This window comes from Benincasa hispida, chromosome 7 (assembly GCF_027475165.1).
Source record: "Benincasa hispida cultivar pf3 chromosome 7, pf3_genome.v1.1, whole genome shotgun sequence".
Classification (NCBI taxonomy): domain Eukaryota; kingdom Viridiplantae; phylum Streptophyta; class Magnoliopsida; order Cucurbitales; family Cucurbitaceae; genus Benincasa; species Benincasa hispida.
This window is the reverse complement of record NC_143484.1, coordinates 54,850,752-54,871,783: the sequence shown is the minus strand read 5'-3', so window position 1 is coordinate 54,871,783 and position 21,032 is coordinate 54,850,752. Positions and strand designations below refer to the sequence as shown.

The 21,032-nt window shown below is 33.4% G+C and overlaps 1 protein-coding gene across 1 annotated transcript; it reads right to left on the bottom strand.

Moving 5' to 3' along the window:
* Positions 1-17,247: 17,247 nt before the first annotated feature.
* On the bottom strand, positions 17,248-19,124 carry LOC120082168 (transcription factor PRE6-like). The gene is made up of 2 exons (XM_039037423.2): positions 18,943-19,124; positions 17,248-17,690 (listed from the first exon to the last, which is right to left on the bottom strand). The coding sequence occupies exons 1-2, from the start codon at positions 19,075-19,077 to the stop codon at positions 17,538-17,540; spliced, it is 288 nt and encodes a 95-aa protein (XP_038893351.1). The 5' UTR covers positions 19,078-19,124; the 3' UTR covers positions 17,248-17,537.
* Positions 19,125-21,032: the final 1,908 nt, after the last annotated feature.

Genomic DNA, 21,032 nt, shown 5'->3' with positions numbered 1-21,032 from the left:
ATATTTCCATTCATTTTCTTTGTTCCTATGTATGATTGGTTAATGTCTCTTTTTTTTTAAAAAAAAAAAATTATACTTGTTTGTTCTTAATTCTTTTTTTTAAAAAAAAAAAAAAATACTAGAACATAGAGGGATTAGTAAATGCACCAAGACATCTCAATTAAGTTGACATATTCTTAACACCCTCATCATACCTCAGTCTCAATAAAATGATTGAATTGCCACAAAAAAAATATATACAAGAGAGTTGCAAAAGCACATGAGGAATACAAAAGATCAACATGGAGAAGTTAAAGGAAAGTCTTTCAATTTAGAACTATGGTAGAGAATTATACTTACAAAAAATGTGATATTTAAAATTAGATAGGGTTTATATCTTCCTCACAAGACTATCTAACTAGCTTAAACATTACAAACATAGATGATGAAACTATTACGCATTGAATAAAATAAAGTTTCTCCATTGATTGATCTTTGATCATCTTTTATAAATACAATGTGTATTCTTTATATACAGAGCAAAGAAGAGTAAAGTAGAAAAGGAATAAGCTCACATTCCTTATTAACAAACTAACAGAAGACTTAACAGAACATATAATAGAAATATTATTCTAATTTCTTAATATACTCGCCCTCAAGTTGGAAGATGAACATCGATGACACCCAACTTGACTAAGACGTCTTATCGAACATAGTAAGGTAAGGCCTTCGTGAACATGTCAGCTAGTTAAAGATTGGAACGAATTGGAAGCACCTAAAGGAAGTCATCAACAATTTTATCATGGACGAAGTGACAATCTATTTCAATATGTTTCGTTCTTTCATGGAAGGTTGGATTGGAAACAATTGAAATAGCAGCTTGATTGTCACAAAAAAACAGTAGAGGAAAGTGACTGTTGAACTTTCAAATATTAGCTAAGAAATCAAAATCAGTTGACTGGTTACAAAAGCTAAAGCTCTATATTCGACTTTGGCAGAAGACCTCGATACAGTTGGCTACTTTTTGGATTTCCGTGAGATCAAAGAGTCTCCAAAAAGATGCAAAATCCAGAAACAGATCGTTTTGTATCTAAACAAGCCCCTCAATCAGCATCAACAAAGGTTTGAAGGTGAAAAGTAGAAATGTGTTTAATCAGAATTCCTTGTCTCGATGATCGTTTTAAATATTTCAATAGATGATGAATAGCATTTATATGAGCTGTAGTGGGACTTTGTAGGAACTGACTCAATCTGTGCACAGCATATTTGGCAATGTTGTTTGGAGTATTATCTTTGGAAAGCTTAAGATTTGAATCCATATGTAATAAAGTGGTTTGGCATCAAGAAAACTTATATCTTCAAGGATTTGAAAACAATATTGCCTTTGAGACAACAACAGACCTTGGTTAGAATGAGATAGTTCTAAACCTATAAAGTATTTCACTTGCCCTAAGTCTTTCAATAGGAAATGCATCTTAATTATGTTTTTTACTATGGCAATTTCATCAGATGAAGGACTTGTGATGATCATATCATCTGCTGGGTTTTATGTTCTAAAACTCATGATTTGTAAACAATAGAACTTATTCTAAAAATTCAATAAAGTTGTTATTGAATATATTGTTTTTTTTAGAAATCTAATAAATCAAAGTCCCTTGACTATTACATAAGTACTTGAACTTTATGTGGAGACATACAAGTGGGTCAGGTTCAAGTAAATAGTCAAAATGATCTATAGTATATGAATAAGGTTGGGTGCCTTATTCTGGTAACACTATTGGATGCGGCCTACTCTGTAGTTGTAACAAAAAGTTGTAAAGTGCTACAAACGAAGTGATCCTAATTCGTTCATGTTGGGACATGACGAGTGAGAGTGTCCTGTGCAAATGAGTTATGTGCAAGATCGGACTACGAAACCAATCATTCTTACTTTATAACGTTGTATACTGTTTAAGACTGACTATTTCAAAGCAATGACCTAGGTAACTTGACCTTAATCCTGAGCTAACTATGAACTCTTGTTTGTTCGGGATTATCCTTTGATCTGAAAACGGTGAGAGTAGACCAACTGTCTCTGTTCAATAAGCTTACCATTTTGGGAAAAAGATCGGATGAATATCTGAAACATAGGGTGCAAGACGGAATTCACTTCTACCCAATTAGGGTTAGTAGAGAGGTTATTCCTTTCAAGTGCTAATTCTGGGTCTTGAACAATAGGTCACCCTCTCATTGGCCTGAGAGGGATTCGGTTTGTTGATTGGATCACAAATCAATTGTTCATTAGGGGATCAGTGGGACTTAAAGAACAAGAGGTAATTTTGGGGGTAAAACAGAGATCGACCCTGCCGTTATTACGAGCAACCTGTGAAGGGTTAACTTACTAATCACGGTTATATCGAGTGGACATAATATATCTACAATGAGGGGAGTTTAGCTATGGGCTTTAGTGGAACCACCCATTAGTTAGTGAATGGGGTTAGATCAGTCTAATGAGTTTAGCCGATTAATCTCGGATCGTTTGAGTCCATGTTCTGTAAGTCCGCGAGGTCCCCCAACTAGTTTGTAAATGGATTGACTCTAGAATAGCGTGATAAGTTAATTTGAAGTGTTCAAATTAGAATTAAATTAAATTGGAGAAATAATATTTAAATATGATTTAAATATTTGAAGATAGAATTGTGTAAAAATTAATATAATATTTGATATTAAATTAATTAGAATTATTTGTTGTTGGAAGGTACCAATGCGCAGCGGAAGTTACCAGGATCCATAAGTACTCTAAATCATTAATTTTGGCAGAAAAGAAAACATGCTTCAATAGAAATAAATGGGTTTCATGATATATCTTTGAAGAACTTCCTCTAAGCTTGAATTCAGCTACAAATCTCCTCTCAATCTTGTTGTAGACCACCCCAAGATCTTCCCTAGTATCCTCTTGGTGCTCTAGATTGAGTAGAGAGACTCAAAATAAGCTTGAATTAAGGGAATTTGGAGAAACTCATAGTAACAACCTTGCAGAAGAACAACTTCTTCTCTCACGAATTTTTTCAGAAAAATTGTTCGATTGCCTTCTCTTCAAAACAATCCAATCCCTTCAACATAATGCAGAAACTCATGCAAAGAGATTTGCTGCATGAGATGCAGCTCATGCTTGGAGTTAATGAAGACTTAAAATGGGTTGTTTGTGAGCTACTACATGAAGATAATGGAAAAACCCATTTTCCAACTTTATGATTTTTCTTCTTTTTCAATTTTAATAAATTGATTTCATAAATAAATTTTATTTAATAAACCTGAAAATATTATTAATTGTACAAAATTAATTTCATAAATTAATTTTCTTAATAAAATTAATAAATAATTATTTAAACAATTTAAATAATTCTAATTAATTTAATTTCAAATATTAAATTAATTTTTACACAATTCCATCTTCAAATATTTAAATCATATTTAAATATTGCTTCTCTAATTTCATTTAATTTTAATCTGAACACTTCAAATTAACTTATCACGCTATTCTAGAGCTAAACCATTTACGAACTAGTAGGGGACCTCGCAACCTACAGATCATGGGCTCCAACGATCCGAGATTAATCGGCTAAACTCATTAGACCGATCTAACCCCCATTCGTTAACTAATGGGTGATTCTACTAAAGCCCATAACTGAACTCCCCTCACTGTAGATATATTATGTCCACTCGATATAACTATGGTTAGTAAGTTAACCCTTCACATGTTGCTCGTAATAACGGTTGGGTCGAATCTCTGTTTTACTTCGAAAATTACCTTTTTTTTCCTTAAATCCCACTTATCCTCTAATTAACAATTGATTTATGATCCAATCAACAAATCGAACCCCTCTCATGCTAATGAGAGGGTGAGGCCTCTTGTTCAAGACCCATAATCAGCACTTGAAGGGAACAACCTCTCTACTAACCTTAATCGGGTAGAGTGAATTCCATCCTGCACCCTATGTTCCCAGCTATTCATCCGATCTTATCCCCAAAATGGTAAGCTTATTGAATAGAGGCAGTTGGTCTACTCTCACCATTTGCAAATCAAAGGATAATCCCGAACAAACAGGAGTTCGTAGTTAGCTCAGGATTAAGGTCAACTTACCTAGGTCATCGCTTTGAAATAGTCAGTCTTAAACAGTAAACGACGTTATAAAGTAAGAGTGACTGGTTTTATGATCCGATCTTTCACAAAACTCATTTGCACAGGACACCCCCACTCCTCATGTCTTAAAATGAACAAATTAGGACCACTACGTTTGTAGCACTTTACAACTATATGTAACAACTACAGAGTAGACCGCATCTAATAGTATTTCTAGAATAAGACACCCAATCTTATTCATATACTATAGATCATTTTGATTATTTACTTAAACCTGATCCACTTGTATGTCTCCACATAAAGTTCAAGTACTAATGTAATAGTCAAAGGACTTTAGTTTACTAGATTTCTAAAAAAACAATATATTCAATAACTATTTTATTGAATTTTTAGAATAAGTTCTATTGTTTACAAACCACAAGTTTTAGGACATAAAACCAAACAAACTCTTATTTGGACTAAAACTCTAGTGGTAACTTATATATCCGATATAAAAGATTGAGTTTTTGAGTTTTACAAAGAAATACAATAAACTAGGGCATCCCATACCCATAGTTTTACCATTAAGTATCTCATACCCGATATTTTCATCAACGTATACTAATAATGCAATAAAAGTATCATCACTACCTCTAGTAAACAGAGAATAATCAGATTTTGACTGTTTGAATCCATGTGATGACAAAGCACTTGAAAATTTGATGAACCATTGTCTCGAAGCCGGTTTAAATCCATAAATGGATTTCTTTAATTGGCAAACAATGTTCTCCCACTCTTTTGGTACTTCAGAAGTCTTGTATCCTAAAGGTAAGGTCACGTAGACTTCTTCAAATAGATCTCAATTTAAGAATGCATTGTTGATGTCCATTTGAGCCAAGGACCAATTATATGGAGTGGCCAAAGTAAGAACTTCTTTCATTGTAACAATTTTGGCTACTACTGAAAAGGTATCAATGAAATTAATACCTTCTTGTTGACTATATCCTTTGGTCACAAGTCTAGCTTTGTAGCGATCAAATGCACCATCAAAAGTGTATTTCACAATAAAAGGACTTGATTTACAAGATCCATAAGCGGAAGCGGATCGTCCAAATTCCATTTTGATTGAAAACAAACATTTACAGTAAACATTCAAATTATGCATCTTAATAAAAATTGCAGTAAGCTTTTAAACTAGAAAAATAGTCTAGAGATTATACCTTTGAAGAACACTTATTCACTTAAATCCTTCGAACTTTCACGAACTCCTCGAACAACAACAAAACTTGAACCAAAAGGAGAGGACACTACCACTTAGAGATCTTGGTATTCTTAGGCTGAGAACCCATGAGTGGTGGGCTCTGACTATTTTGGTTAGGAGGGAGTTTGTGAGTTTAGAGGAAGAAGACGATTAAGGAAGAATACACTATTGTATAGAGAAAGTCTTCAATCGTGTAGACAAAAGCTCTATCGTATATTCTTTGTTGATCGATCATGTAGATTCTCCACAATTCCTGTAACTTAGATATGGAATAATAAAATCATAGATTCTCCACAATTCCTGTAACTTAGATATGAAATAATAAAATCATATTTTATTTATTCCATTTTGCCATAAAAACCAACCAACCTCCCACTAAAGTGGTTAGAGAGAAAAATGGATTAATTATCCAAATAATTAAATAATATAAATAAATATGATAACCAACGTATCATATTATATTTATAGTTTATCGTTTTAATATTGCATCATATACAATATAAACTATAGTTCTTTTTCTCTATTTTATGACATTTAATATAAATCATATTTATATTAAATTTAACAACTATGAATTTCATTCATAAAAAATATATTTGAATCACATTCAAATATTTATTCCTCCAATTAAACTATATTATATCAAATACATTATGTCAATTATATCATATATAATTGAATCCCTCTTATTAATTTGAACAATTTGAATTAACCCAAAAACTGATTCTCAACTAAATCCTTTTGAGCTACCAAGACGATCTTATGGACCTGTAGGTTGAAGCTCCAACAGTACGTGAATAATTAATTAAACTCTTTAATTACATTATCCACCATCCGTCAACTGTCGGGCACTCCACTAAAGACCGACAACTGTACTCTTCACACTACATATATATTTCTGTGTCTATTGGATATAACCAATCAACAGTACGATAACCCTTCACAAATTGGTCATAAGTACAGTTAGACAAAATTACCGTTTTGCCCCTGTAGTTACCTCTAACTCTTTAAGTACCATCGATCTCTCTAAAGAACAATAGATCATAGTCCCACTATGATTAAACCCCTCTTGGGCCAGGAGATGGTGTGACGCCACATTGTTCAAGACCCGGAATCAGCCCTTAAAAAAGAAATTTATCTACTTACCTCTGCTTCAAGGAAGTAGTGAATTCCATCTTATGTATCTGAGTTCCTAGTTCTCCAATCAGAGGAATCCCCAAAATGGTAGACTTGTTGAGTCGACGATCTGGCCACTTTCACCTATACAAATCAAAGGACCACCCTCATAGGCAGGAGTTCACAACTCACTCAGGATTAAAGTCATGTTACCTATGTTCATCCTAGTGAAATTAAAGCCTCTATTATGAACGGTGTTATGTAATGAGATTAAGTATTTTCGTGGTCCGATCTTATACAAATGTGTATAAAATATCCCCCCCTTGCATGTCTAATACATGAATGATCATGATCAGATCATTTGTAACACTTTACAACATTTGTAACATCTACAAAGCGGGTCATACACGTAGTGTCACAAGGATAAGGTACCCAGCCTTATCTATATACTACAGACCATTTAGGTTATCACTTAAACAGATCCACCTGTATGTCTCTACATACATATTTAAGTTACAATGATAACCTTGGATATTAGTTTATTGGTTTGTGGTTAATGCAACTAAAATATCACATATTTCATAGACAAAGTGAATAAAAATATCAAATATTATTAATCACATACAAGTTTGTTCATACAAGGTTTACAAACTATAGGACCCTACGAGATTTAGGGCATTAACCTCAACACACACTGTCATACCCCCTCCCGGTTTACCCTCTAAAATCGAGGATATGACGGCAGCAGTTTTCAATCTAGATGCCAACACTTACTGCCTAACTTAAGTGAAATTGTTTGAAACCTTAATATGCAAACGACTTGGCGAAAACACATCCATGAAACTAAACAATGCAAGTTTTAATTACAGTTCCAAAAACAAACATATGTCCAATAAAATAACATGGTCAAAATAAACATGTGTCCAAAAACAAAATAAGTTTCACAAGTCCCCGACTTCTTTCCAAATGTGTGTACATCAAAACAAGCTTTACCTAAGCTTCTTCCTAAGATCACCAAACTTTGGGTGGTAGGTTGCAGTGGATTCGACTGCGAGGGAACCAACCACTACCTGGAAAAAAGGAAAACATATGAAAACTTTGAGTTGGTTGCCCAATGAGTGACACATAGAAATATATGACATGCTGAAAAATAATCTCAAGCAACTTCCATAGTATCATACATTAATCATAGCATTATAATCAATCATGCTATCAAACCTTAGTTGAGAATAGCATTCATAGCTCAAGCTCTTGACGTCCATTCATGGCCGTAAGACCCATACTTCGGTCCCATTTAAAGACTGTAGCCAGGAGACCCATACTTCGGCCTCTCATAAAGAATTTCTTACGTGTACATAGAGTATACTAAGTATTGTCAACACCTTAGGTACTTCCTCGGATACCTTCTACACCTTCGGTAAACGTAACATTCATAAACGATTCGAGCATCATAAGCTTTAGGCTTAGCACTTACTTAGCTTTTTCCCTAAGAGCATCATTACCATTCAACATGCATACTTCACAATTAATAACACGTAGTTGCATTACTTTTTCATAAATTCTTAACATATGCTAAGATTAGTAAAACTCATTTAAAACATAAATATAAACTTTAGTTGTTTGGAAAACCCATGAAGGTTAGCATGAAATTCATTTGGAACGTATGCCTCTTTCGTGGACATATTTGAAAACATTTAGGTTCTTCCTAACCTTTTTAGGTCTCCCCAATGGACGTAGCTCCTACACATAAAAGAATAAGAGTTTAGTTGCTACTTCAGCCTCCCTTTAGAGACTACTCTTTTAATTAAGCTCACACTTAGCAAGGGATTGCCTATTCGTCCAATATTTTCTAGATTCAATTTCTAACCTAAATTACATGAAAACTAGAACTCATTTTAAGAAAGTTCCTTCTCCAAACATGTTCAAAATTTTGTTAACAATGTTACCTCAAGGTTTTAGTGTGAAACTTCTTCTGGTTTAACCTATGCCTTCAAATATTTCCCGACATCCCTAACCGAAACTCCCTGCTTGAGTAAAGATTCTAGGTTTAAATCGAACCCTAGACCTTTTCTTGCCAAGGTTCTTCTACAAACTTACTTGAAATGTGTTCACAATAATACCTTAAAGTTTCAGCTTGAAAATTCAAGTGATTTGGTCTAGATCTACGTTTCTTCGTCGAGTGACCGAAAATGCTCGAAAATGAACCTTTAACTCTTACTTCCTTCTCCGACCATCTTTCTGGTGAGAACTCCCTTCCAAAGCTCAATTTCAGAAACTAGACTCGTAGAGCTTTCTAATGGTACCAAGTTCGTCTAGTTTGCTCGAGCAAATCGTCCAAAACAAGCCCTTGAAGTTCTCTTCTTTTTATACTACTGTCCAACCCTTTACATGAAATCTCCTAAAGTCACCTCACACACTAATGGAGATTAAAGGCCAAGATTGAGCCATCTGTCTGGGTAACTAAAAGAGAATATTAAAATCGAGCATTTCGAGCAACTCGATCCTTGCTGGAAAAACTCGATGGAGAGAGCTGTTACTCGATGGAGAATTATGTGACTTTTTGTCAAATACTCAATGGAAGAACTCGATACTCGATGGGGGAACTCGGCGCTGGGAGCTCGCTCGATGCACGCTCCTACTTGGTTGCTCATACTCGATGCGCGACCCTTCCTCGCTCACCCTCAACACTCGACCCTTCCTCGATCACCTATACTCGACACTCGGTAGCCTTTACTCGATGCTCAACCCTTCTTCGATTACTTATACTCGACGCTCGACAACATTTACTCGATGCTTGTCTTGCGCTCACTCGATGCTCAAGCACTCTTCAGCACGATCAACACTTAGCCAGAATTTCTCTTATAAGGCCAGAATAATAAGTACTGAGAGCTAAGTTTCCATACTTAACTATTTTCCTTCTTCAAACTCATCCTTTACTCATAATGTACAAATCTAATCTAAGTTAGATAATTAACCCAACATTTTGCTTAACTTAAATATTAAACATAATTAAATGGGAGGGGAGGGAAGTAAGGTGTGGGTATTACACACACGATATATCCATTTGCTACCAACTATGTGTTGCCATTTTGGTAAAGACATAATTGTCCAAGTTTTGTTCCTTTCCATAGCAGCAATTTCATTGTCCATTGTATCTCTCCATTCCTTAAATTTTACTACTTGATGATAGAAAGTAGGTTCATAGACTGTAGCAGCATTAAGCAAATATGCTTTATGAGCCAATGAGTAAGTATCATATGAAAGATATTTACCAAAAAAGAATGGAGATATGGAGTGAGTAGGCGTATTAGTTATAATGTTGCAATGGAAGTCCTTTAAATAAGAAGGTGGATTGTGTTGCCTCTTGGATTGTCTTGGAGCTGGTTTAGTAGGACAAGCAATCTCTGACTATATATCAGGTACTGAAGTAATAGCTTCTGTTTCGACCAGCTAATCAGTAGGCATACCAATAGGTATATCAGTAGATACATCAGTAATAGGATTTGTATTTGTTATAGGAACATCAACAAGGATTGGAAAAGGAAGTACAAAATGATCCGATTTCTTAGATGAACTGTCAGCTATGGTGTGAAACAGAAACAAATCTTCAAAAAATAAGACATCTCGGAAGATGAAGAAACTTTTCTTAACTATGTCATATAATTTGTATCCTTTGATACCCGTTGGATATCCCATAAAGATACATGGATGAGCTCTTGGATCAAATGTAGATCTCTTAATTGATAAGGTTGAAGCATATGTCAAGCAACCAAAGACTTTTAACAAAGAGTAATCAACATCTTTTCCAAATAATATAGAAAATGGGGCTTTATGAGATAACTGTGGCATAAGGATTCTATTTATCAAATGGGTTGCAGTGAGAACACATTCTCCCCAAAAAATAATTGGCACTTTAGACTGAAACATCAAAGCTCGTACTACATTCAAGAGATATTGATGCTTTCATTCAACAATTGAATTCTATTGAGGTGTGTAGGAACAAGAGAACTGATGAATTGTTCCAGTTGTAGCAAATAAATCCTTAAAGTTGAGTTCGGGTGCATTGTCAAACCGAAAAACTTTAATAGTTTTGGATAATTGTGTTTCAACAAGTTAAAAAAACAAGGAATGACATGTAAAACATAATTTTATGTTTCAAAAGATAAACCCATGTATAGCGAGATTTATCATTAACTAAGATGACAAAGTAAGAAAATCCAGCATGTGTGGGGTTTTGAAATGGCCCCCATATGTCACAATGAACTAGATCAAAAACTTCATAGCAACATTATTCAATGCAGGAAATGAAAGTCTACGTTGTTTTGCTAATGGAAAAATATGACAATGATCATGGTTTGAGACAAAATCAGAAAATGACAAGATATTTGACAGATCCTTCATTCGAGCAGTTGAAGGATGCCTCAAACATTGATGCCATATAAAAGTAAATACTTTACAAGATAGGACGTGTTGCATATTACCTTTATCTCTGTCAGTAAGTTTGGTAGCAAGTAAAGACCATCAACAAGATCGGCCTTCTTAATCATTTTCAAGTTTAACTTGTCCTAAATTGAACAATGATCCTTAGAAAATTGAATGAAATAACGTTAATTCTTAAGTAATGCACTGACAGATAACAGATTATATGCAAATTCTGGAACAAAAAGGACATTATGAAGCCTCCTTCTGTAAAATGACATCACCAATGAATTCGACTATGAATCTATTTCGGTTAGGCAAAATAACTGATATGTTATGAGCAGGTTTCATATTAACAAACAGTGATCAATTATGGGATATGTGACTTGATGCACCTGAGTCTAAAACCCAAAGAATATTATCATTGTATGTAGCTGTGAAGGAAGAATGACATGTGCCTCCTACATGAGTGGTTTCAGTTTTTATAATATCTTCATTCTAAGAAATTGAGAGATGAGATTGCAACATATTCATAAATTGTAAGTATTGATCACCAATGAGACTTGCAAAGAATGCCGATTGGTCAGATTTGCCTTCAGCAATGTTTTTCTCTCAAGCAGTCGAAGCAAATGAAGATGAATTTAAGGTAGTACTCTTTTAATGAATAGATGATATAATTTTTGGCCTGGTGGATATCCATGCAGTTTATAGCATTTGTCCATAATACCATGGTTAGAATATATTGGGTGTTTTCCATCTTTCTTCTTGAATTTATCAGATTCATTTCTTTTGTTTCCATCAGTATTGGCCAATAAAGTAACAGATTCAATTGATGAAGAATTCTGACCAATAGATCTCTGTCTTTCTTCTTGAATTATTGGTGAAAAAACTTTATTAATAGTTGGTAAAGGATCAATCAAGAGGATTTGAGCTCGAATTTGATTCTACGACTCATTCGGTCCCATAAGAAATATCATGATAAATTCGACGTTAATGACATCGTTGTTACATTGCCAGGCAGACATCAGACTTCCGTCCATTGTTGGTTTTTGAATCATTCCAGTGATAAACCCTAATTTATCCTTGTTGGGATTGGTATCCTAATTCTCCCGGAGTCTCGTAGTTTGTAAACTGTACACATTGTTATGAATAAAATAAGAGTTATTTTATTTGGCATTTACTCATATCCAATAAACAAAGCTGCATGGTTAGTGTATGTAAACTTAAGCATGTATATGAGATATACAAATGGATTATGCCTTAAGTGATAACCTAAAAAGGTCTGTAGTATAAGGATTAAGAAGGGATACCTGATCCTGGTGACATAACAGATACGACCCGCTTTGTAGAGGTTTGCAAGTGTCATGAACTACTACAGATGGTAGATCCTGACCATTCATGTGGAGACATGTGAGCGGGAGTGTCTTATACAAAGAGTTTGTATAAGACCGGACCATGAGATGACTAGTCTCTTTATATAACGTCGTTGATACTTGAGACTTACATCTCACCTAAATGACCATAGGTGACATGACATCAATCTCGAGTGTTTTGAGAACTCCTTCCTTTGAAGGCGGTTATTTGAATAGTATGGGTGAGAGTGGCCAGATTGCCAACTTAACATGTCTACCTTTTTGTGGAGTTGTCTGATTTGGGAGCTGGGAACTCAGTTACACAAGATGGAATTCACTTCTTCCCCAAAGCAGGGGTAAATAGATAGATTGCTCCCTTAAAGGCTGATTCCGGGTCTTGAACATAATAGCCACAGCTTCTCTTTGGAAGAGAGGACTCAGTCATAGTAGGACTATAACTTATGTTCATTAAAGGGATCAATGGTACTTAAGGAGTTAGATGTAACTACAGGGGCATAACGGTTATTGGCCCAGTTGTACTGACGAGTGATCTGTGAAAGGTTATCGCACTGTTGATTGGTTGATATGGATACAAAATATATTTGTAGTAAGGAGAGTGCAGCTGTCGGTCTTTACTGGAGTGTCTGACAGTTAATGGATGGTGGATCCCCTGATTAAAAAGTTTAGTCAGTTATTCACGTACCGTTGGAGCTTCAAACTACAAGTCTATAAGATCCCCTTGGTAGCTCAATGGATTCAAGTTGAAAATCAGTTCTTGGTGTTGATTTGAAATGTTCAAATTGACAAGAGGAAATTCGATTATATATGATATGATCGGTGTGATGTATGAGATACATCAAGTGGAGGATTAATGTAAATGAGATTTACATTAAGTACCATAAAATAGAAAAAAAAACTATGGTTTATATGTTTAATGAGATGAAATATTAAACTATAGGTTATAAATATAATATGATAATTTGGTTATCATATATATTTATAATAATATTAATTATTAGATAATTATTTTTTTCTCTAATAACCAATTGAATGGGAGGTTATTGGTGGTTTCATGGTAACCATGAGATAAAAGGAAAAATATTTTCCTAATTTTAGTAGTTGTTGTGAGAGTTGCTATTCTCGGAAACTCACTCACGGTTTGCTATCAAGTGAATAGGATTCACTAAACAATAACTGAAGAGAGATTAAACGATCGTGGAGTGACACTACACAATAGTTCACTCAGTTGGTTGTCTTCTAAACGATCGTGGGGCTTTTGCTATACGATAGTTCGCCATCTTCTAAACGATTGGGCATTCGTCTATACAATAGACTTTTTTCATCTCCCACTTGCTCAATCGTTTATACGATTGTTACTCGTCCGGTCTCTTCCTCTAACCAACTCCACACAGAGCCCACACTTCTGGATTCCCACACTGAAAATACCAAGGTAGCCACTGTGGTGGTGTCTTACTCAACTCGATTGAGGTCGAGGTTTTGGAGGTCGTTCGTTGAGTTCGTGGTTGCTGTTTGATTGTTTTGTGTTGTGGTCGTTGTGTTTAAGCGTTCGTGTATTGCAGTCTTGGAGATTGAACGACCGTTCGTGATCGAAGGAGTTTGAAGATGAGTCTTCAAAGGTATGTTTAATCTTTCCCTTGATTATCTGGTAAAGCATGCAGTAATTTCGTATTGTGCATGACTAGTTAGTTTTCGTTTCTTGACTGTAATTGTAAGTGTTCAATTTCAAATGGAATTTGGAACGATCATTCCACTGCTCATGGAAATCTTCATGTCTGATTTCCTTCAGTTCTTACCAGAGAGTGTCAGACGTATTGTTTTACTCCATGATGAGTAATTGCTTGATTCAACAAGTGGTTGAGATACAGGATTAGCAGTTGGAATAATCGAATGGTGCACAAGATATGGATTCAATTGCACTTCCAGATCAATGTTCGTGGGAGATGGATTCCTCGAATTTACAGGTGTTAAGTCATCTTTTGTAGTCATGGCGAGGACTAGCTCACGATCGAAATTGATCTAAAAGAGGATCAATCGAAGGGAGAAAAAAAATTCAATGCGAGAATGTGAAAAAAAAAATTCTATCTGATACCATATCACGCATTAAATAAAACAGAGTGTTTCTCCATTGATTTATCTTTGATCATCTCTCATTATGTGAGCTCTTTATATACAGAGCAGAAAAGAGTAAAGTGGGAAAGGAATGAGCTCAACTTCCTTATTAACAAACTAACAGAAGACTTAACAGAAATATTATTCTAACTACTTGATACAAACTCCTAAACTTTAAACCCTAACCTCTCTGCATTGGAATGCCTTTATTTTATTGTCTAGTGCATCAAATGGTGAAGTACGAAGTCTTGCTAGAGTCGCTTCTTAATCCATAATTTGATATTACTCATACTTATCCTATTTACATTATTTACGATTTTGACTCTAGGGTCTAGAGTAGTGCATTATATAAACTCTCTAACCCTAGAGACATCTCTTGATCGGTAATATGATATTATTCTCGCTAATAATTAATAATCTACTCTCTGAAATAATTATTTTATACATTTTTTCATTTAATGAAGCTCTCACGATATCTTTTCAAAAAAAAAAAAAAAAAAAAAAAAAAAAAAAAAAAAAAAAAAAAAAAAAAAAAAAACCAAACATTTGAAAACTATTTTGTTTTTTTAGTTTATAAAACATGACTTAATGAAAGAAAAAGATGGGCAATAAGACATAAAAAAAAAAAATTAATAATGGCAAAGCTGAATTTTGAAGAATAGACTTTAGGTTTTATTTAGAAACTATAGGGACAAAATAGTGTAGTTTTTTCTTTTTCTCTCTTAAGTTAGTGGCCAGTGGGGATTTTCTGTCGCTGCTACAAACTTTCACGACTTACGAGAGCTTCTTCCACTCTGACGCTTTGACTTAGAACATCATCTGAAGTTTGTTATTACCATCGTCTAGACGTTTCTATATGCCATAAAGTAACTTACTTTATATTATATATATCTACATCTCAATTATTTGTGCTACCTCTTATCATTAATTCCATCCCACGCTGTTTAACTTACGTTAATCATGTGGATTATGATTAAGCAAGGCTGTTTAGTTTCACCTTTTTTTTTCCGTTAATTAAGGAATTTGTTTAGCTGTAATGTTTAAGCCAATTGGATATAGACTCGTGAGGAAGATATATAGATCAAGCAAACCCAGCACATTCCAATTGTGCCAAAATAAATGGGAGTTTTATTGAATTTTCATCGATGAAAGTAGTAGTTTCTTCTTATGGAATTATAAAGTTGGCAGCACATGTGAAATTATTTTCTTTGTAACACTAATTGGGTTTCCTTTTGACTGATGATTTTTGCATGAGACTTCTTTCCAGCTCCTATCCAATTTTTGCGCATTAAATAAAGGAGTTCCATTAACTTTATATTCAACCATTTGTATGAATTAATGCATTGGCATAAAGAATCTTGTTGACTATATATTGTTGACATTGTTACAAGAAATTTTTACCGGAGTAGGTGAGAACAATTCGTTAATTTGAATTTGCGATTTATTATAGACTATTCACGTGTAAAATAAAAAGCATTAGATGAAGAAGGACCAACGTGTATAATGAACAAAAAGATTGAAAGTCTCAAGAATAGAAGCTTTTTTAGTTAGACATATGAAATTAACTCAACATTTTATTTGAACTAATATAGATGGATGGTTTTATATCTGTTACCTATTTTTCCTCTTTAGTTGAGACCAATCATTCGAATATATGTGGGATAAACTAATGAGCCTTGGAATGGATTGTTTTGTCTTTCATAACTTACTAATAGAATTATACTAGTAAGGAAACAACAAATGGCTATCGAGACCAGATCAACTAGATAATCTATGCTTCAGATCAAATCATCCATAGGACCAGTTGCTTTTAATTTTGGTTTATACATGTTAAGAAATCGATAATCAAAAGATAAATAGAAAAACGTAAACAATAGAGAATCGACGTGGAGATTTATGTAGTTCACTAACAATGTGTTAGCTACGTTAGTATCAAATTACATGTTCAAATGCACCAAAAGAATTAGAGAGTATTGTATAACACGCAATCTTATAGACTCTAGTGTTAAAATCGTAAATAACGTAAACAACATAAATACCCTAGAACGAATTCAGCAAAATCCCATGCTTGCAATTATAAGTCTGTCTTTCTTATCTAAAAGAGGAAGTCGTACTCTAACCTTTTTCTGTAAATTTCTTGCGGAAGCCAAGGGGAAGAAATCAAATAATAAGGAGAAGAAGAATATATCGGTATGATCATCAAAGAACAACTTAGTAATAAAAGGTCAGTTTTCAAATGTGAGTTTTTAAGCACTTTAAAACAGTTGTTTAAATACTTTAAAAGTCACACTGCCTCCAAGGCTGCATTTCTCTTGAAGGGTTTATACATCCTTTTTTTCATTCATGCCAAAAACAGATATTGTTTTTTCTTCATCGTTTAATTTTATATATAATCCAAAACTCTAATGAAAAGGCTTCAGGTTCAACACAGTTTCAAAACAAAAGGATGGTAGGTAGAAAAAAGTTTCTTAAATAGATGGCCGTCCGGCCCTGTCACTCCCAATAAATTACTCAGAAAACTGCAGGAATTAGGAATGTAAATTGCATATAACAATAATCAGCACGTGCAAAAAAAATTTCACATGCTTGGAAAATTACATAATTTAGTTTTTTTTGGCTTCCTCTTGTAGGCTCTCCCAAGTTTGGCTTATCCTTGGTTTTGGTGTTCGATTGGTTTCAAATTGTAATTATGCTTGATTTTTGTTTTGAAGGGAAAGAAAGTTAAGTCCAGATCATGTTATGTGGCGTCAAGAGTCAAAATTTTGGCCTGGTGGGCAGCAACAAAACTGAGGGTTTTAAAGCTCACACATAGACTTTCTTTAAAAAGCAACAATAATAGGTTCCACGTTTTGCACCAAGAAAGGATAATAAAATAAACCTCAAGTACATGCAAAATTAATTAACATTATAATATATATTATGGAACAAATATAATATGATATTCGCCCAGCTTTCATACGTACACAAAATTTCTTCTCACCATTAGCAACTAAATTTAATTATATACTATATTATGAAAGTAATTAAAGTAATTAACTCTAGACAATCCCTTTTATTATACGACTTTATAATATTTTATATTAATTTAATTGCATGCGTGGGTAGAGGTGTGCTTGGTGAAGAGCAAATTGTGTATATAGAAAAAGAAACGGAGTTGGGGAATTTGGAATGATTCATATTACATAAGTAAGCTTCTAATAATGGCTGCTTGAGCACTTTCAGGATCTGTTGATGCCAATAGCTCTGATAATCGATCGCTTAAATCATCCACCTCTCTTTGTAAGCTTCTTATGTAGTTACATGTCTCTTGTAGAACCTTTGAAGCTGATACCTAAACAAACCCCATACATATTCACAAATTTTAATTACGGTATTTGTAATGGGTAACACTTTTAGAACTAATAATTAACTAAATAACAACAATTTTAAAAATTTTCAAATATAGCAAAATCTATCTGTGATAGACTATGAATGTGTTTCGAATACATTCTCAAGTGTTTAATTTTAAAAAAATAAGTCTTTTTCTTTTTGGAAGAAATTGAAGTGCTTAACAACCACTCAAGATAACTTTTCAAGTGTATTTTAATAAGTTTTTATCAAAAGTGTATTTGAAAAACACTTTTTTTCTCAAGTCAATCCAAACAACCAATTACCCTCTATTGTTGATACACTTCAAGAGCTGGATATAAATTTTGCTAAATCTACAAATTCTTTTGCATTGGGCTATATATGCTATTTTTTTGGAATTAATTGTTATATTTTGGACTGACTAGTTAATTGATGCTCTATTTATTTTGATATAAAAAAATTTGTGGTTGAAATAAAATTGACAATCACGCATATAAATAGTATAGATGTGGTTCACTAACAATGTGTTAATTACATCTATCAGCATGGAAAGATACATTTTGTAATAGAGGAGAATATTATAAACCAATAAAAATTATAGGGTTTATATATATGACATTCCTCTAAACCCTAGCCCAAAATCGTAAATGTGTATACAATTAAGGTTACAACTCCCATTAAGATGAGATTAGTCATTTAGAGCGTCAAATAACGGATTTAATTCATTTCAACACATTTTTTTTTTTATTAATCTTATAAAAACACTAATTCTATCTCTAGTTTCGTACTTTACTTTTGAATTCACGTGTTCGCTTTTGTAAAATGAAATGAAAAAAGAACAGTTCCTGGAAATAGTTTTAAATAGAACAATGTTTTGAATTGACTTTAAGAAGTGATTAAAAGAAGAGGCCGTTAAACACGTTGGTTTTCATTATTTGAAGGAGAAATAATTGAGAATATTAATGTAGGATAAATTTGGATTGAAAGTCCAATAATAACCATCCTTCTTAATCACTCTCTCCTTCCTCTTGGGAGCTCGTAAAGTAGCACACAACACTTGACTATCCAAACTAATGTCCAGACAAGCAGAAACAGAGATTTAATTAGGTAAAATCAATGTTGAATTCATTCAATAATATTAATGAAGTAAGATAAATGTATGTATATATATATATTTGAAATAATAAAAATGAAAAGAGAGAGAGAGAGAGAGAAGAAGAAGAAGAAAGTAATACCCTGGAGGAGGAACGTCCATTGCGAATCTCAGGGATGAGCTGTTGTAATTTAGAGATCAAATCAGCAATTTGGTCGTCAGAAATGTTCCTAGAAGGAACACCCGACCGTCTAGAACGCGAGCTTCTGCCGGACATTGTTTTTGTTTCTTTCAAAATTAACCAGATAAATCTTTGTCAGATTCCCCCCCCCCTAGCGCCCCCCCTTCTTTTCTTTTTATTATATAAAATATTAATAATAATAATAAAGTAAGCTCTGGGAATTTGAGAGAGGAGAAGAAGAAGAAGAAGTATAATGTCTTTTGTTGGAGAAAGGCAAGGGTAGAAATAACCAATTTATATTATGGGGGAAAGGGAAACAGAGAGAGAGAAAGCATGAATTAAAATTTTATAATGATTGAAAAAAATTTGAAAAGAGAGGAATTTATAGTATTAAGAAGAAAGTAGGTGTTAATTTGATACGAGACACTCCAAAAATAATAGTAATGTTATTGGACAGAGAGATATGGGAGGGCATGAAAAGGAAGGGCAAGTGTTTTTAGAATTTGGTAATCCACTATTTGTTGGGGTCGAACCGGACAACTCTACCCAATGCTCTAATACTGCTTTATTAAATAATAACCGTTTATATAAATAATTTATATAATAATAATAAAAAAAAATGAATAAAAAAGCTGCATAAGGCCATAGCCATACCGTCCCTGCTCGTTATGTCTCCAAACTGGGGCTAAAACTTTCAACTTGTTTTACGGGTTTTATTATTTACGAATGTATGTATATATATCTACTAAGTGTAAGCGGGCCTCACTGTGTCAGCTTCAGAGTACTGCACACCCATGTTATGAAATTAATTACTACTACTACCTTTTTTCCTTTTTTATATTTTATTTTGGAGGAATTAAAATTAAAAATAAAAATAAAATGTCAGAATCAGAGGTTAAAATGGAAGGTTTAGTCCGACATGGAAGAAGAGATATGAAAGGAGAAGGATGAAGGGTCAAATTTTGAGCATGATTAGCGATGCATTATCCATACATTCCGCCTTACCCTTTGATTCATTCCCCCCTCACACACCACGTGCCTAGCGCTTCTAACCTCTCTTCATTAATATCCCCTAACCTATATTTTCCTATTTTTAATCTTCTTTTTCCCCTTTTCTCTTTCCTACAGACCCCCCACTAGCTTCCACTTCATACTATGTTTAAAACTTACCAGTGATTTTCAATATTTAATTATATATATATATATATATATATATATATTCTAACACAAGTTCAGATTCCTAAAGAATATAAAACATTCACACACCTCGTTTACTAACAATTTCTTAACTATGTTCGTGGAGTATACGTGGTTTACTAAATAATAAAAAAGGTAAACAGAGATTCTATATACTGTATTTCATAATTGTGAATAACCATAAATAATCAAATACGTTCAATATAAATTCTAAATAGGTTTCATATTTGATCAAATAACAAATTCAAAACATTCTAACAATTAACTAACTCATAACATTAAGTCCATCGATTATCATAGATTTAATTATATCAACCTTTTAACACGTGTTGTCAATTGATTTTGCAGCTTAAGAATATCTTGAATCTATATTACATGGCAATTAAAGGGATATATAAATTATTGAGGATTCCATATTAAAAAAGAGGGAGAGACTTCATAAATTTTCTATACCACATGTATAACTCCACTCATTATCCATTGCAATTGGTTTTGAGAGATGAAACTTTATTTATATGTCTATGGTCTTTAACTTTATGTTTTATGATTTTCTTATTCTATGGTTATTTTGCCCTTTTGAGTGTTTGCTATCATTGAAAGAGGGCTTGTCTGTTAAATATCTCCTATAATAATAATAATAATAATAATAGTTTCATCTTTTCATCCCCATATCCCCACCACCTGAAATTAAATATGAAGGCCGAACTTTAGATCATTTGACTAAGGTTAATAAAATACATATTTTTTTAAAAAAAAATAAAAAATAAATTTGGCACATGCAATTAATAACTGGAAACGCATGTGGAGGATTGGGGATTTTTGTGTTATATACCAAAATTACAAATGGGTCAGAA

Coding starts and splice junctions, on each gene's coding strand:
- LOC120082168 (XM_039037423.2), bottom strand. CDS start 19,077: ATGTCCGGCAGAAGCTCGCGTTCTAGACGGTCGGGTGTTCCTTCTAGG. Junction 17,691..18,942: donor ATGGACGTTCCTCCTCCAGG/GTATTACTTTCT, acceptor GGGTTTGTTTAG/GTATCAGCTTCAAAGGTTCT.